The 14,477-nt window shown below is 43.9% G+C and overlaps 1 protein-coding gene across 2 annotated transcripts in view; it reads right to left on the bottom strand.

Moving 5' to 3' along the window:
• Positions 1-3,151: 3,151 nt before the first annotated feature.
• Positions 3,152-14,477, bottom strand: part of SEPHS1 (selenophosphate synthetase 1) — a 30,327-nt gene continuing 19,001 nt past the window's right edge. The window contains exons 6-8 of one of the 2 annotated variants that reach the window (XM_021943051.2): positions 13,123-13,222; positions 8,105-8,317; positions 3,152-5,096 (exon numbers count right to left, since the gene is read on the bottom strand). In XM_021943051.2, coding sequence (XP_021798743.2) covers positions 4,882-5,096; positions 8,105-8,317; positions 13,123-13,222 — 528 coding nt within the window. In that variant the 3' untranslated portion in view covers positions 3,152-4,881. The remainder of the gene's footprint in view (positions 5,097-8,104; positions 8,318-13,122; positions 13,223-14,477) is intronic. The other variant, XM_021943053.2, reaches the window with a different exon arrangement.

Below are 14,477 nucleotides of genomic sequence, written 5' to 3'. Positions count from 1 at the left end.
CAAAGCGCCCGCCCACCTCGCCTGGCTAGTTTTACAGTATTTTTAGTAGAGGCAGAGGGGTTTCACGTGTTAGCCAGGATAGTCTCAAATCTCCTGGCCTGATCCAGCCCGTCCTGGGCCTCCCCAAAGTGCTGGGATTACAGGCAGGCCACGGCGCCCGGCTTTCTGTTCTTTCTGGAGGCTGATGGAAGCTTCATTGCAGTTCTCCCTGAAGCGCCAGCAGCCCTCTGAAGCAGCAGGGACTTAGGACAAAAACCACGGAAAGCATCAACTGTGTGTTCAGGGCTGGACGTCATATTTAAGGACTGTGAAACATAGGGAACCCTACAGCATCATCCTTACCCCGAATTCACAGACAAACCAAAGCATTTGGCATTGGCAGCAGGCTTGGATTCCAGGCAATTCCAGAACCTGTCTAGATGCCTATAGGAGCACCCTGTCTCACCTACTGCTTACTGAATGAAGACCTTGTGTAATCCATCCACTCCCGTCCTCATTCAAGACAGAGATTTAAGCATAGATAAGAGGATATTCCCATGCCTCACTTTTAACAGGACATTGGTGATTTTCATTGTGCCCCTTGGCATATTTCATGACTATGATTCATATGTGGATTCTTAATGAGAAAAATTTATAAATTACTGTTCAAAGTAAATTATGATGTCTATGCAACCACTACCTAAGCTAGAGGAAAAGGGTGGGCTGGGTGTGGAAGTGAGCAACTCAAGGATATATACACACACACAAATATACACAAAAACACACACGCAGACACGACAGGTATCTGAAGCATTGATGTCTCCGCTTGCTCTGTTACCTAAAAATAAAGTGCAGCACAGTATAGCTATTCTGGCCTCTATACAATTAAAACTAAGATTGAGAACTCAGATATAACTCTTTTAAAGGGAATGCTAAATTCAGACTGAAAATGACTGGCTCATTCATCTATAAACAGAACAATTTAAAACACATTTATTCATTATAAAGCATGCAGAACTTGGAAGACTATAATCTACTATTTTTAAAGACTGAGCCAAAAGTACATATTGCTTATACAATATTGCAATTTTTCTTGGACTGAAACACAATAAATACCTCAACACAGCCTGTGCAAATAAGCAGCTTCAATATTCCTTCACAGATTATTCCTAGTGCCTGAATGACTGACTCCACCATGATCCAGTTGCCTCAGGTTGTATTCACTAATTCTATGCATTCTAACAGATTGTATTTTTGGATGCAACTATACTATAGGATTTACAGAAAACAAATCAGTATACCAAGATAAATACACTTCAGTGCGAAGTTTTAAAGTGCTACCAGAGGGGCCGGGCGTGGTGGCTGACGCCTGTAATCCCAGCACTTTGGGAGGCCGAGGCAGGCAGATCCCGAGGTCAGGAGATCCAGACCATCCTGGCTAACACAGTGAAACCCGTGTTAGTGAAACTCTACTAAAAAATAAAAAATTAGCCGGGCGTGGTGGCAGGTGCCTGTAGTCTCAGCTACTCAGGAGGCTGAGGCAGGAGAACGGCGTGAACCCAGGAGGTGGAGATTGTAGTGAGCCGAGTTTGCGCTACTGCACTCCGGCATGGGCGACAGAGTGAGACTCCGTCTCGAAATAAAATAAATAAAATAAAATATAAAATAAAATAAAATAAAATAAAATAAAAGGACTACCAGAAAGTCAAATCGACTACTTACTGTCCACCGACTTTTTAAATTTTATTTTTTGTAGAGACGAGGTCTCACTATATTGCTTAGGCTGGTCTCGAACTCCTGTGCTCAAGTGATCCTCCTGTCTCAGCAAAGTGCTAGGATTATAGACAGGAGCCACCGTGTCTGGCCTGTCCACTGACTTTTAAAATGTTCTACATAGATTTTGCCAAGAACTCCAATATTCAATGACAATCATTTGAGTCTTCATGGAGCTTTCAAAATACAGGTTTTTCTGCTTCTTTGCTGCGCCATAGCTCAGATGTGGGAAGTAAACAGAATGGTCAAGATTTGGCCAGAATGGTTAAGAGAATGGTTGAGGAAAAAATTCCTGCAAGATATGTTGCAAAAGGCTGGGCATGCTGTCTCACACCTGTAACCCCAGCACTTTGGGAGGCCGAGGCGGGCGGATCGTTTGAACTCAGTTCGAGACCAACATGCCAAAACCCTGTCTCTACTAAAAATACAAAAATTAGCCAGGTTTGGTGGTGGGCGCCTGTAATCCCAGCTACTCAGGAGGCTGAGGCCGGAGAATCACTGGAACTTGGGAGGCAGAGGTTACAGTGAGCTGAGATCATGCCACTGCACTACAGCCTGGCTGAGAGTGAGACTCCGCCTCATAAAAACACAAAAGTTGCAAAACCAGGTCCTCTTACTTTCCCTGCCTTCCTCTGCAACATTCCTTTGACATCAGTGGTTCCCAAACATTTTTTGGCCATAGCCACATAGGGTCCTTATGTAAGACATTCCCAAAGTCCCACACCCCAGAAATTCTGATTCTGTGAGTCTGAAAAACCAGGGGCAAGAATGTCACCTTCTAACACCCCGGGTGATTCTAACACAGGTGGATCTGGGCCACTATGCAATACTGGTTTTTGTTTGTTGAGACTGAATTTCAAAGAGCTTGTTTTTGAGACTGAGTCTTTGTCACCCAAGCTGGAGCGCAGTGGTGATTGCAGGTTGCTCACTGTAACCTCTGTCTCCCAGGTTCAAGCAGTTCTTGTGCCTCAGCCTCCCCAGTAGCTGGGAATACAGGTGCGCGCCACCAAACCCAGCTAATTTTTGTGTTTTTAGTAGAGACAGGGTTTCACCATGTTGGCCAGGCTGGTCTTCTCTGGACCTCTGGTCATCTGCCCACCTTGGCCTTCCAAAGTGCTGAGATTACACGTGTGAGCCACCATGCCCAGCCAACACTGCTTTAAAGACAAATTCGTCCTCTGGGGATCGTAAGACTTACACGGATCTCTAAATACCCAACATTTTCTCTTTATACATAGCAATCTTCAAAGATTATTTCCATAAGTACATACTCCACTTAGCTCCCTCCTGTCAATAGGCCTGCCACTGAGGAAAACACCAGCTCTCAGGGCAAAGGGCACAGGCTACACTGAAGTTCAGATTTAGTCGTTATTAAAAAAAGAAAAAGCTCGACAGTAGGTTGATCTTACTCAGAGGTTTCCAACACATTTTATTTTGCAGACCACTGGTTTGCAGCTTTTGAGGACCAACATCTGTATATCAATTCCTATAAAATGTCCAATCAATTTCAGTTCCGTAGCAGGCTCTTCCAAACTGCACACCATGCTTATGGCTGGAGGTCCAGTTACATATGCATAAAGGCTGCCCTGCCCGCTGGTTCCCGGAGGTCGCGTCCGAGTTAAAGCCTCTTCCAAGAGCTTGATCTTCCCAGGGGTCATTTCCTTTGGCAAAAAGTCAGTTTACATGTGCGGCTTTGATGCCTGTGAGCAGGAAGCACCAGAAACATGCAGGATGTGCTGCTTTTTCTCTCATGAAGGTGGGCACTTGAGGATCCAGTGCCCTTGTGCTTAATGACAGGAATCCCTCCTCATTGCTCAGTAGGTTAAAATATAAGGAAGCCTCCACTTTACGACACACAGATAACACCTTTTTAGATTGCCTATTTATTCTAGAACTACAAAATTTAATTCAAGAAAATATAGGTCCCATGAAAGACTTAAAAGTTTTATAAAACTAAAATCTAGTTTTTCCCGATAAATTGTACTTTAGGCAAAACCCTCCCAATGCTTCTAAAATAATACTAAAAGGGGCATCTGATTATACAAGAGCAATTTAAAAAATTAAATATTTATTTGAATAACAAGTTTAAGTTCGAGCTGCAATGTTGGCAATGCAGGTTTTTAACACAGATCACAAAAAACGTGCACAAAAAAGTACTGGCGCAAAGGACAAAATAATGCTAAGAATTAGGCTAAACAGCTGCTGATTTTAAGAAAACAAAAGGCCTGAAATCACTATACAAAATATAAAATGTATTAAACACTACCATCCACAGAACAGTCTTTATTATTGATTATATTTAAAAATTATTTGTGTAATTATATATTGAATTGTAAATGAGTATTATACATGAACCTCCATTCGGAAGGCAATTCCTTGTAGCACTATAGAACATCTAATTACATTGCAAAAAGTATTCTTTTTTTGCTATCGATAAAACAGTTAATGATATTACTGTAAATATCAGGAAGGCTACAAAAAAAGAAATAAGATTTCTTTTTTGTCTTCAAAGGGTTTTCCATGCAGTGAAGAAGCACTTGCCGTGTTGAAATGAATGCACTACCGGAGAATGTTCTGGGTCCAAGATGCTCTTGAGAGACAAGACTAGGCTTTTCAAATCAAACACTCAAAGGAATCATGCAACCCTCCTATGACTGGGATATGACTGGGATACCCTCATGTGCAACTTACCAATGCTGGCTCTCCAGAAAACCATTCAAGACGCTTAAAAAAAGAATCAGACTTATATGATAAATATACATAAAATGAAGACACCAACTGCTATTTGAAATGACTACTGGTAATGTCTGTGCTATGTGAAAGCACCTTTAAAAAGAGCCTATGTGGCAAGAGATAAGTGTCTAAAGATTCAAAATGAATCAACAGTATTGGATAACAATATAATTCTCAACTCAGAAGCTGCCTCAAGATTAGGTGCATCTTCAGTTAATGTAACAGGAAAAAAAGGCAATGGATTTTATTTTATTAATTGTATCCACTTACAAACAGACCTAAGGTCACCCCGATGTGTAGACACAATGAGATTTTTGTTGTTTATAGTCTTTAATTGAAGTGATAAGGGAAATAGATCTATTTAAAATCAAAACCAAACAGCTATTTCTGTCTAGATTAAGAGGTGGCCCCAGGTGTGGGATTCACATTTTGAGTGGCCACTTGTGGTGCGACCTCGATGATCCGGGGTTTGTCTATGATTCTGGCTGTGCGGTTGCCCTTCTCTACAATCCCAATAATCCATGCTTGGTGGCCTTCACCATATTTGGGGGACTTTATCTCTGCACAGAACCGAGCTGCTTGCTCACGTGGTAAACAGATCAGAAGGCCGCCTGGCAAAAGAAAACAAGAATGACTGTTAGTGTTGACATGACAGCAGCTTCTCTGCCTCTACTGCTTCTGCAGAGACCCAACTTCCATCAGCAACTTGCTGCCACCTATATGCAAGTAGAAGCTTTTTTTTTTTTTTTTTGAGACAGGGTCTCACTCTGTGGTCCAAGCTAGAGTGCAGTGGTACAATCACAGCTCACTGCAGCTACAGGAATGAACCACGACACCCAGCCTAAGAGGTCTGTTCTGTGCTGTAATTAAGCAGTTGCTAGTAAACTCCTAACACACACACATAATACGCCCCAACTTTCAACTGTGAAAATGATCTCTTTGTGAACCACTTAACACTGTATAGGGGTAAGGTGTTCGGGGCTTCAATAAGCCATGTGGTAGCTACTCTTTCCATGCTACACTGAAACAAATATTGACAAACAAAAGGGAACTTCTGATTCTCTACATCAACATTCTCATTTTACTGAGAATGCTTTTTTGTATTTGACTCATGATACAGTATATGCCCCAAAGTATCTAGGTTCCAGTCCTGACTCTGTCATTATATCCAAAAGACAAACAGTATAAAATACATTAAAATGAACCTTAGTTGCTCTTTCCAGTAGCGAGGCCAGAAAAGTTTTTATTTTTCTAAGTAGAAATAAGAGGATGAGGAAAAACTGTAGTCTACTTCTACAAAATGTAAAAATCTTGTGGCTGGGCACGGTGGCTCACATGTGTAATCCTAGCACTTTGGGAGGCCGAGGTGGGTGGATCACCTGAGGTCAGGAGTTAGTTCGAGACCAGCCTGGCCAACATGGTAAAACTCTGTCCCTAAATTAGCTGGGCATGATGGCGCACTCTTGTAATCCCAGCTCCTCTGGAGGCTGAGGCAAGATAATCGCTTGAACCAGGGAGGCGGAGGCTGCAGTGAGCTGAGATCGCGCCATTGCACTCCAGCCTCCTGGGCGACAAAAGTGAAACTCCATCATAAAAAAAAAAAGGTAAAAACTTGTTATTTCTGAAGAAGGGAAACAAATTGAAATGGCTGGTAACATTAATCAATTCATTCAATTTCCATTCAGTGCCCAATTACGTGGCAGACACTATCCTGGCCAGACCCTGAACCAGCAGGGGAAAAAAACCCTGCCCTTTTGGAGCTTACTTCTAGAAAACGGTTTGTTTTTTTAAACGGGAGGCTGAAGGGTCCTCTGTAAAGGCGGTGAGAGGCCTGGCGGAGTCCTGAAGCCCCCTCGCCACTGTACAGGTCAATGTGACCAGGGCTTTGTGGTCCCAGCACTGTGGTCCCTTGCCCCTGGCCTACTATGGAATCTCCCAGGAAGTCTTCCCACATACTGAGGCCCAGGCCCGCCCAAGATGCATCCCACTGTTTTTGGGAGGCTGGGGCTAGGCATGTGTATTTTTCTTTTTTTTTTTTTTTTTTTGAGACAGAGTCTCACTCTGGCTGGACTGCAGAGGGGCAATCTCGGCTCACTGCAACCTGTGCCTCCCAGGTTCAAGCAATAGTCCTGCCTCAGCCTCTGGAGTAGCTGGGATTACGGGGCACACACCAACATTGCCTGCTAATTTTTGTATTTTTAGTAGAGATGGGGTTTCACCACGTTGGCCAAGCTGGTCTCCGACTCCAGACCTCGGCCTCTGAAAGTGCTAGAATTACAGGTGTGAGCCACCAGGCCTGGCAGGCATGTGTATATTTAAAATCCCCAGGTAATTTCACTCTTTTGCAGGGTAGAAAGCTGAGTTCTAGAGGCAAGGAAATAGAAAAAGAGAAACCAAAACTGAAAAAAAGGTGGAAAAAGGTGGAAAAAAAAATAGGGAGACTTAAAAGCTGAAACAGTGACGGAAAAAGGAACAAAGGGGGCAAAAGAAAAATGGCATTTCAGGAGGATGCACCGTCTGGCTCCGGCTAGGGCCGCGGGAGCGGGAACGAAGGACGGCGAGCCTGTAGGCCTGTGGGTGGTGGCCTCAGCAGGCCATGCTGGAGTATCTGCCATGATGAAGGAGAGGACGTCCCACAAGTTCCGGCCACCAAATTAATGAGGAAACACAAGACGTGGCCACCAAATTAATGAGGAAACAAAAGGAGCTTAAGTTTAGAAAAATGACAAGGGATATAAAAAACTCCCTAGGAGTCAAAAACTACTGGGGCGTATGGTGTCAGACCTACACTGCTGTCTGACAGCTCTCTCAACCTACGCTTGCTCCATCTCCCATTTATCCTCCATTTACGTTTCCTCTAATAAATTATTGCATATCTTAAAAAAAAAAAGCACTTTAAAGACATAATACCCTATTATATTCTTTTTTATTCTATATCGTTCTCTTTTCTTTTTTTTTTTTTTTGAGGCAGAATCTTGCTCTGTCGCCCAGGTTGGAGTGTAGTGGCACAATCTCGGCTCACTGCAACCTGTCTCCTGGGTTCAAGTGATTCTCCCGGCTCAGCCTCCCAAGCAGCTGGGATTAAGGGCATGTGCCTAATTTTTTGTGTGTTTATAGTAGAGATGGGGTTTCAACATGTTGGCCAGGCTGGTCTTGAACTCCTGACCTCACATGATGTGCCCGCCTCAGCCTCCTGAGGTGCTAGGATTACAGGTAAGAGCCACCACGCCCAGCCCCTTTTTTCCATATCATTCTTAAAACAACGTTAGACAATTTTCAAGGAAAAAAAATCACCTGTTCAAAGTAACCTATGGGTATTACAGTTAATTTCAAATGCAAAGCTTTCAGTAAAAACTGAATGCTGACTAATTTTCCTCATCACCATATTCTTGCATCAAAAAGAACACAGGACACTCAACTTCGGCAAGGCTGCTGCATCCTCCCAGGATGGCGGGGACCAGACCCACTGGGAGGAGGAAAGGCACCAGCTGCTACAGAGGCTGAGGTCGGCAGCGCGGACCTTGAATAGAGTCGGGGCCCACTCGGGGTGGGAGTGCTGCTTTCTCGCCGAGCCTTCGGATAGCCTATTTAGTCCTCAGAAGCGCCCAGCATCCTGTACCTGAGGTCTCTGGGCAGGTCCCGTGCATGAGGCCGAACATGTTTCCGCAGGCCTTGCTCACCGCAGCCATCTTGGCCAGCACCGGGAGGTTGTGAATTACAAATGACACCTCGTTCCTCTGCTGCTTGGCCAGGTTCTGCGCATGGCCCAAAATCCCGAAGCCCGTGATGTCTGTGGCCGCGTGGGCATTGAACGTGTGCATGAGTCCTGCAGCTGGGAGAGAGAAGGACGACTCTGAGAAAGAACACTTTTCCTCAACTCAAAAATATTACGTCCACAATTGATCTGCAACTTCCTTCCTTGTCAGGGAGATAACAAATCGGAATAATGAAAATGCAACGTTGTAAAATCAACCAAAGACATAATGAAATCCGAAAGTTCTTATTTCAGTTTGAACCACTTGAAAACTATTGGAAGCTTCAATCAATAGTAATTTTCCAGTAAACTAAAAAAATTATGCAGAGGGATGATGATCTCAGTGGAAGGTAAACCTACCAAGACCATCCGAAAACCAAATACCAGCACTTGTTTCTTTTTTTTTTTTTTGAGATGGAGTCTCGCTCTGTCATCCAGGCTGAGGTGCTGTGGTGAGATCTCGACTCACTGCAACCCCCGCCTCAAGTGCTCAAGTGATTCTCTTGCCTCAGCCTCCTGAATAGGTGGGACAACAGGTACGCAACACCACGCCCAGCTTTTAGACAGGGTTTCACCATATTGGCCAGGCTGGTCTTGAAATCCTGACCTCATGATCCGCCCGTCCCAGCCACCCAAAGTGCTGGGATTACAGATATGAGCCACCACACCTGGCCAAGACTAGCCCTTTTTAAGGCCTCACTCAATATCAAGGTACTCCTGCTAGAGATGAATTGCGTGAAAGTTTATTTTTTAAAAAATGTTCTTTTTTAAGAGACAGAGTCGTGCTCTATTGCCCAGGCTGGAGTGCAGTGGCATGATCATCACTCACTGCAGCCTCCTCCTCTTGGGCTCAGGCAGTCCTCCTGCCTCAGCCTCTCAAAGCGCTGGGATTACAAGTGTACAAATGTACAAGCCATTGCACCCGACCTATTATTTAATAGACTTTATTTTTTGGAGCAGTTTTGCGTTTAGAAAGAAATTAAGTAGCAAGTAACAGGAAGCTGCCATTACCTTTCGCCCCAGGTTTCGCCTATATTAACATGTTGCATTAGCGTAGTGTATTTAATAAGTCAATACTAATACATGACAATTAACTAACGTCATAGAGGACACTAGGGTTCACCCTTTGCTGTCAATTCTACATATCCAACATTATAGTATCACACAGAGAACTTTCATTGCCCTAAAAATCCTCAGTGCTCCACCTGATCCCCTTTCCTCTCCGATAACCTCTGGCCACCACTGATCTTTTCTCCATCTCTACAGTTTTGCCTTTTCCATAATGTCATACAGTTGGAATCTTCTGCATGGAGCTTTTTCAGACTGGCTTCTTTCACTTTGTAATATGCACTTAAGATTCCTCCACATCTTTTCATGGCTTGATAGCTCTTTTCTTTTTACTGCTCAATAATATTCCATACTACAGATACACTACAGTTTGTTTATCCATTCATCCACTCACCTACTGAAGAAATGAATGGTTGCTTCCAAGTTTTCGCAATTATGAATAATGCTGCTACGAAGATTTGTCTGCAGGCTTTTGTGTGAATGTAAGTTTTCAACTTTGAGTGAATATCAAGGAGCACAATCGTTGCATCATATAATAACATATTTAGTTTCCAAGTGGCTGTGCCAGTCTTCAGTCCTGACAGCAATGGATGAGAGTTCCTTCCTGTTTCTCTACACCCTTGCCAGCAGTTGGTATTGTCAGTGCTTTTGGTTTTTTTTATGAGACAGGGTCTCACTTTGTCACCCAGGCTGGAGTGCAGTGGTGCGATTACAGCCCACTGCAGCCTCAACCTCCTGGGCTCAAGTGATCCACCTCAGCTTCCCAAGTAGCTGGGGCTAAGGCTCAAGCCACCATGCCCAGCTAATTTTCTGTATTTTTCTGGTAGGGATGGGGTTTCACCATGTTGCCCAGGCTATTCTCAGCGTTTTGGATTTCAGCCATTCTAATAGGTATGTAGAGGCATCTCAATCATTGCTTTAATCTACAGTTCCCTATTGACGTACGACACTGAGGTTTCCTTTTATGCTTACTTGTCATGTGTGTATCTTCTTTTGTGGTGTCTGTCAAGGTCTTTGGGCCATGTTTAAATTGAGTTTTTTTTTAATTGAGTTTTAAGAGTGCTTTGTGTATTTTGGATACCTGACCTTGAACAGGTATGTGTTTGGCAAAATTTTTCTCCCAGTGTGTGGCTTGTCTTTTCATCCCCTTAACAGTGTTTTTCACAGAGCAGAAGTTTTTTATATTAATGAAGCCAAACTTACCAATTTTTTCTTTAACAGATAGTGTTTTTGGTGTTATAAAGTCATCACCAAACCCAAAGCCACCTAAATTTTCTCTGATGTTATCCTTCCAGTTTTACATTGTTTTATTTAGGTTTACGAGTCATCAATATGGTCTGGCTCTGTGTCCCCATCCAAATCTCATCTCAAATTGTAATCCCCACATGTCAAGAGAGGGACCTGGTGGGAGGTGACTGAATCATGGGGTGGTTTCCCTCATGCTGTTCTCGTCAGGCTGAATGAATTCTCATGAGATCTGATGGTTTTCTAAGTGGCAGTTTCCCGTGCTCTTCTCTGTCCTGCTGCCTCATGAAGAAGGTGCCTGTTTCCCCTTCACCATCTGCCATGACTGTAAGTTTCCTGAGGCCTCCCCCAAGTGAAACTGTGAGTCAATTAAACCTCTTTCCTGTATAAGTTACCCAGTCAGCCGGGCATGGTAGCTCATGCCTGTTATCCCAGCACTTTGGGAAGCCAAGGTGGGTGGATCACCTGAGGTCAGGAGTTCAAGACGAGCCTGACCAACATGGTGAAACCCTGTCTCTACTAAAAATACAAAAATTAGCTGGGTGTGGTGGTGGGCGCCTGTAATCCCAGCTACTCGGGAGGCTGAGGCAGGAGAATCGCTTGAACTCGGGAGGCACAGGTTGCAGTGAGCCGAGATCGCCCCACTGCACTCCAGCCTGGGTGATACAGTGAGACTCCATCTCCAATAAATAAATAAATAAATAAATAAATTACCCAGTCTTGGCTATTTATAGCAGTGTGAAAACACACTAAACACTCATTTTGAGTTAATCTTTTTTTTTTTTTTTTTTTTTTTTTGAGACGGGGGTCTGCCCTTTTGCCCAGGCTGGAGTGCAGTGGCCGGATCTCAGCTCACTGCAAGCTCCGCCTCCTGGGTTCACACCATTCTCCCACCTCAGCCTCCCGAGTAGCTGGGACCACAGGCGCCCGCCACCTCGCCCGGCTAATTTTTTGTATTTTTTAGTAGAGACGGGGTTTCACCGTGTTAGCCAGCATGGTCTCGATCTCCTGACCTCGTGATCTGCCCATCTCGGCCTCCCAAAGTGCTGGGATTACAGGCTTGAGCCACCACGCCCGGCCTCATTTTGAGTTAATCTTTATGAAAGATATAAGACCTGCATCCAGAATAATTTTTTTCATGTGAATGTCCACTTGTTCCAGCACCATTTAGTGAAAAGACTCGAGGCCGGGTGCAGTGGCTCACGCCTGTAATCCCCGCACTTTGGGAGGCTGAGGAGGGTGGATCACCTGAGGTCAGGAGTTTGAGACCAGCCTGGCCAACATAGTGAAACCCCGTCTCTACCAAAAATACAAAAATCCACCGGGCATGGTGATCCATGCCTGTAGTCCCAGCTACTGGGAAGGCTGAGGCAAGAGAATTGCTTGAACCTGGTAGGTGGTGGTTGCAGTGAGCCAAGATCATGCCAATGCACTCCAGCCTAGGTGACAGAGTTAGATCCTGTCTCCAAAGAAAAAAAAAAAAAGAGTTTACTAGGATATATAATATGGCAAACATTAGTCATGTCAAAAGAATGAAAGCAGGCACTCCAAATACATATACTAACCACTTATATAGTGAAAACTTACACTAACCACTACTTTAAAACAATAGTAAACCAGCAGCCAAACGTGAAAAAGTCCTGGAAGAATACATAAAAATGCTAGCAGGAGCTGTTTTGGGTAGAGGGACTATGGACAACCTTTTTCTCTACTATTTTCCATTTTCTAAAAACTTTTCTATAATAAGAATGTAATTCTTTTATAGTAGAAAAAATATATAAAATAAATGGGAAGAGAAGACATATTCAAAAACGCTTGTTAAACATAGCGTGCCATTGTAAACTGTGGTGAACACTTCAGAAGACAGTTTGGCACTATCCATAAAAGCCGAGCCAGTACTGCTCTCTTACATGTCCATCAGAGAGGGCTGGGCCTAGGAAGTCCACAGCAGTCAACCCAGTGTCAAAACAGGAGAGCAGAGAAGGTAGTGGAAAAACCATACAGCAGTCAAAAGGACTCTACTACAGCTACATGCAGCAAGGAGACTCTCAGGAACAATGGTGGATAAAAACAAGTTAAAAAAATGCAAAACTAATTTACTGCTTAAGAACACAAGGGCTGTGCAATAAAAACATTCTAAAATGCAAGAAAATAAACACAAAATTCAGTGGTTACCCGAAGCAGGAATGCAGGGGATGGGTGGGAGTGGGAGCACCTCTAGGCTTCCAAGGTCCTGTTCTGGAAATAGCTCCAGTATATTAAACTTTCTGTATTTCCATTCTGAATGGTTTGCTTCCAAATCTTACATAGGTAACCCACACAAATGCTTTCTAGAAACAGTCCCTCTGGTACGTCAGAGGTTAGGACTTCCTTCTTTATCACAAAGCACTGTAATTCGGGGACCATCTGCAGTGATCTATGGAACGCCAACCTGGTACCAGGAGAAGACAGTCTGTAGTCACTGGCCAAAAATCTGGCCACCTACCCTGAGACTGTATATGGCCAGCAAAGCCTAAGACATTTACTATCTTGGACCCCTGGGACCGAAGCGCCCTTCCCGCCTGTCATACCTGTCCTGTTGAGCCTCGCCATGTTCATCATTGCCTCCTGGTAGGCCAGCTCTACGTCTTCTTGGGTGACCACTAGTTTGATCTTATTCCATTTCTCAGGCTAATAATAGGAACATAGGTGAGGGAGAGAAAGGGAGGAAAATGTCATTAATCTTTACTTCCAGCCACTGAGAAATACAGCAACTTTTTCCTTATTTAACTTCTAGGGACTTTAACTCAGAAAAGTGAACTTTCCAACTCTGGTTTTTCCATGGATAGTATTTTAGGTGTCCATTAGACCTGTCAGCATGGCGTCTTTTCTGTTCTCATCCCACGTTTCTGTAATCAAATGCTGTGATGTATTGGGTATGTGTAGCCTAGCAGGACACAGAGCAGCACTGCTGTAGACGCAGTGTAGTGTCCTGCTAGTGGAGAAGGGCTCCTCCATCCCTGACACTCCCTGCCTCGCCTGCTTCCAGCTCCCTGCTAGCTCAGGCCTGGGAGGTGGGGCTGGAAGGCGCCTCTGTGCAACATCCCCGCAATGGCCTTCCGCTCTGCTCCCCATCACAGGGAGAGGAGGGAAAAATCAGCTAGAGAACGTGGCAGCCTTAGAGAATTTCTCTACCCTGCTACATCAAGCTAAGATATACCAGGCTGATGAAAGACGTGCAATTATTGATTATTCTCTTTCAACTGTTTCTCAGGACTGGTAGTTTCAGATGATAGTTGTAGAAATTAAATGCACCATGATACGTGAGAATATACCCCAATCTTATTAATTTGTGAGTTGTTATGGCAGTGAAGAAAACCAATCTTAAAGTATGATTATAGCTCACTGGAAAAATGACTCAGGAGACATATCCTCATTCTAGATAGATTCATTCTCCACGAGAGAATTATTTATCAAAATGTTCTGAGTTATTAATCAGTTTAAAAAGCAAAGCTACCAAACAAAAACCACCAAAAACTGCATAAAACAATTTAAACTGTCGCCAGGCGAGATGGCTCACACCTGTAATCCCAACACTTTGGGAGGCCGAGGCGGATGGGTCACCTGAGGTTGGGAGTTCAAGACCACCCTGACCAACATGGAGAAACCCCATCTCTATTAAAAATACAAAAATTAGCTGGGTGTGGTGGCGTGTAATCCCAGCTGCTCGGGAGGCTGAGGCAGGAGAATCGCTTGAACCCAGGAGGCGGAGGTTGCAGTGGGCTGAGATCGTGCCACTGCACTCCAGCCTAGACAACAAGAGCAAAACTCCATCTCAAAAAAAAAAAAAAAAAAAAAAAAAAAAAAATTAAACTGTCAATAACCCTGGCTTTATTTATACCCCAAACACCATGCCTTCCACACATTATCCTCCATATTATTTCTT

The sequence above is a fragment of the Papio anubis genome, chromosome 11 (assembly GCF_008728515.1).
Source record: "Papio anubis isolate 15944 chromosome 11, Panubis1.0, whole genome shotgun sequence".
Classification (NCBI taxonomy): domain Eukaryota; kingdom Metazoa; phylum Chordata; class Mammalia; order Primates; family Cercopithecidae; genus Papio; species Papio anubis.
This window is presented reverse-complemented; position numbering and strand designations above follow the sequence as displayed.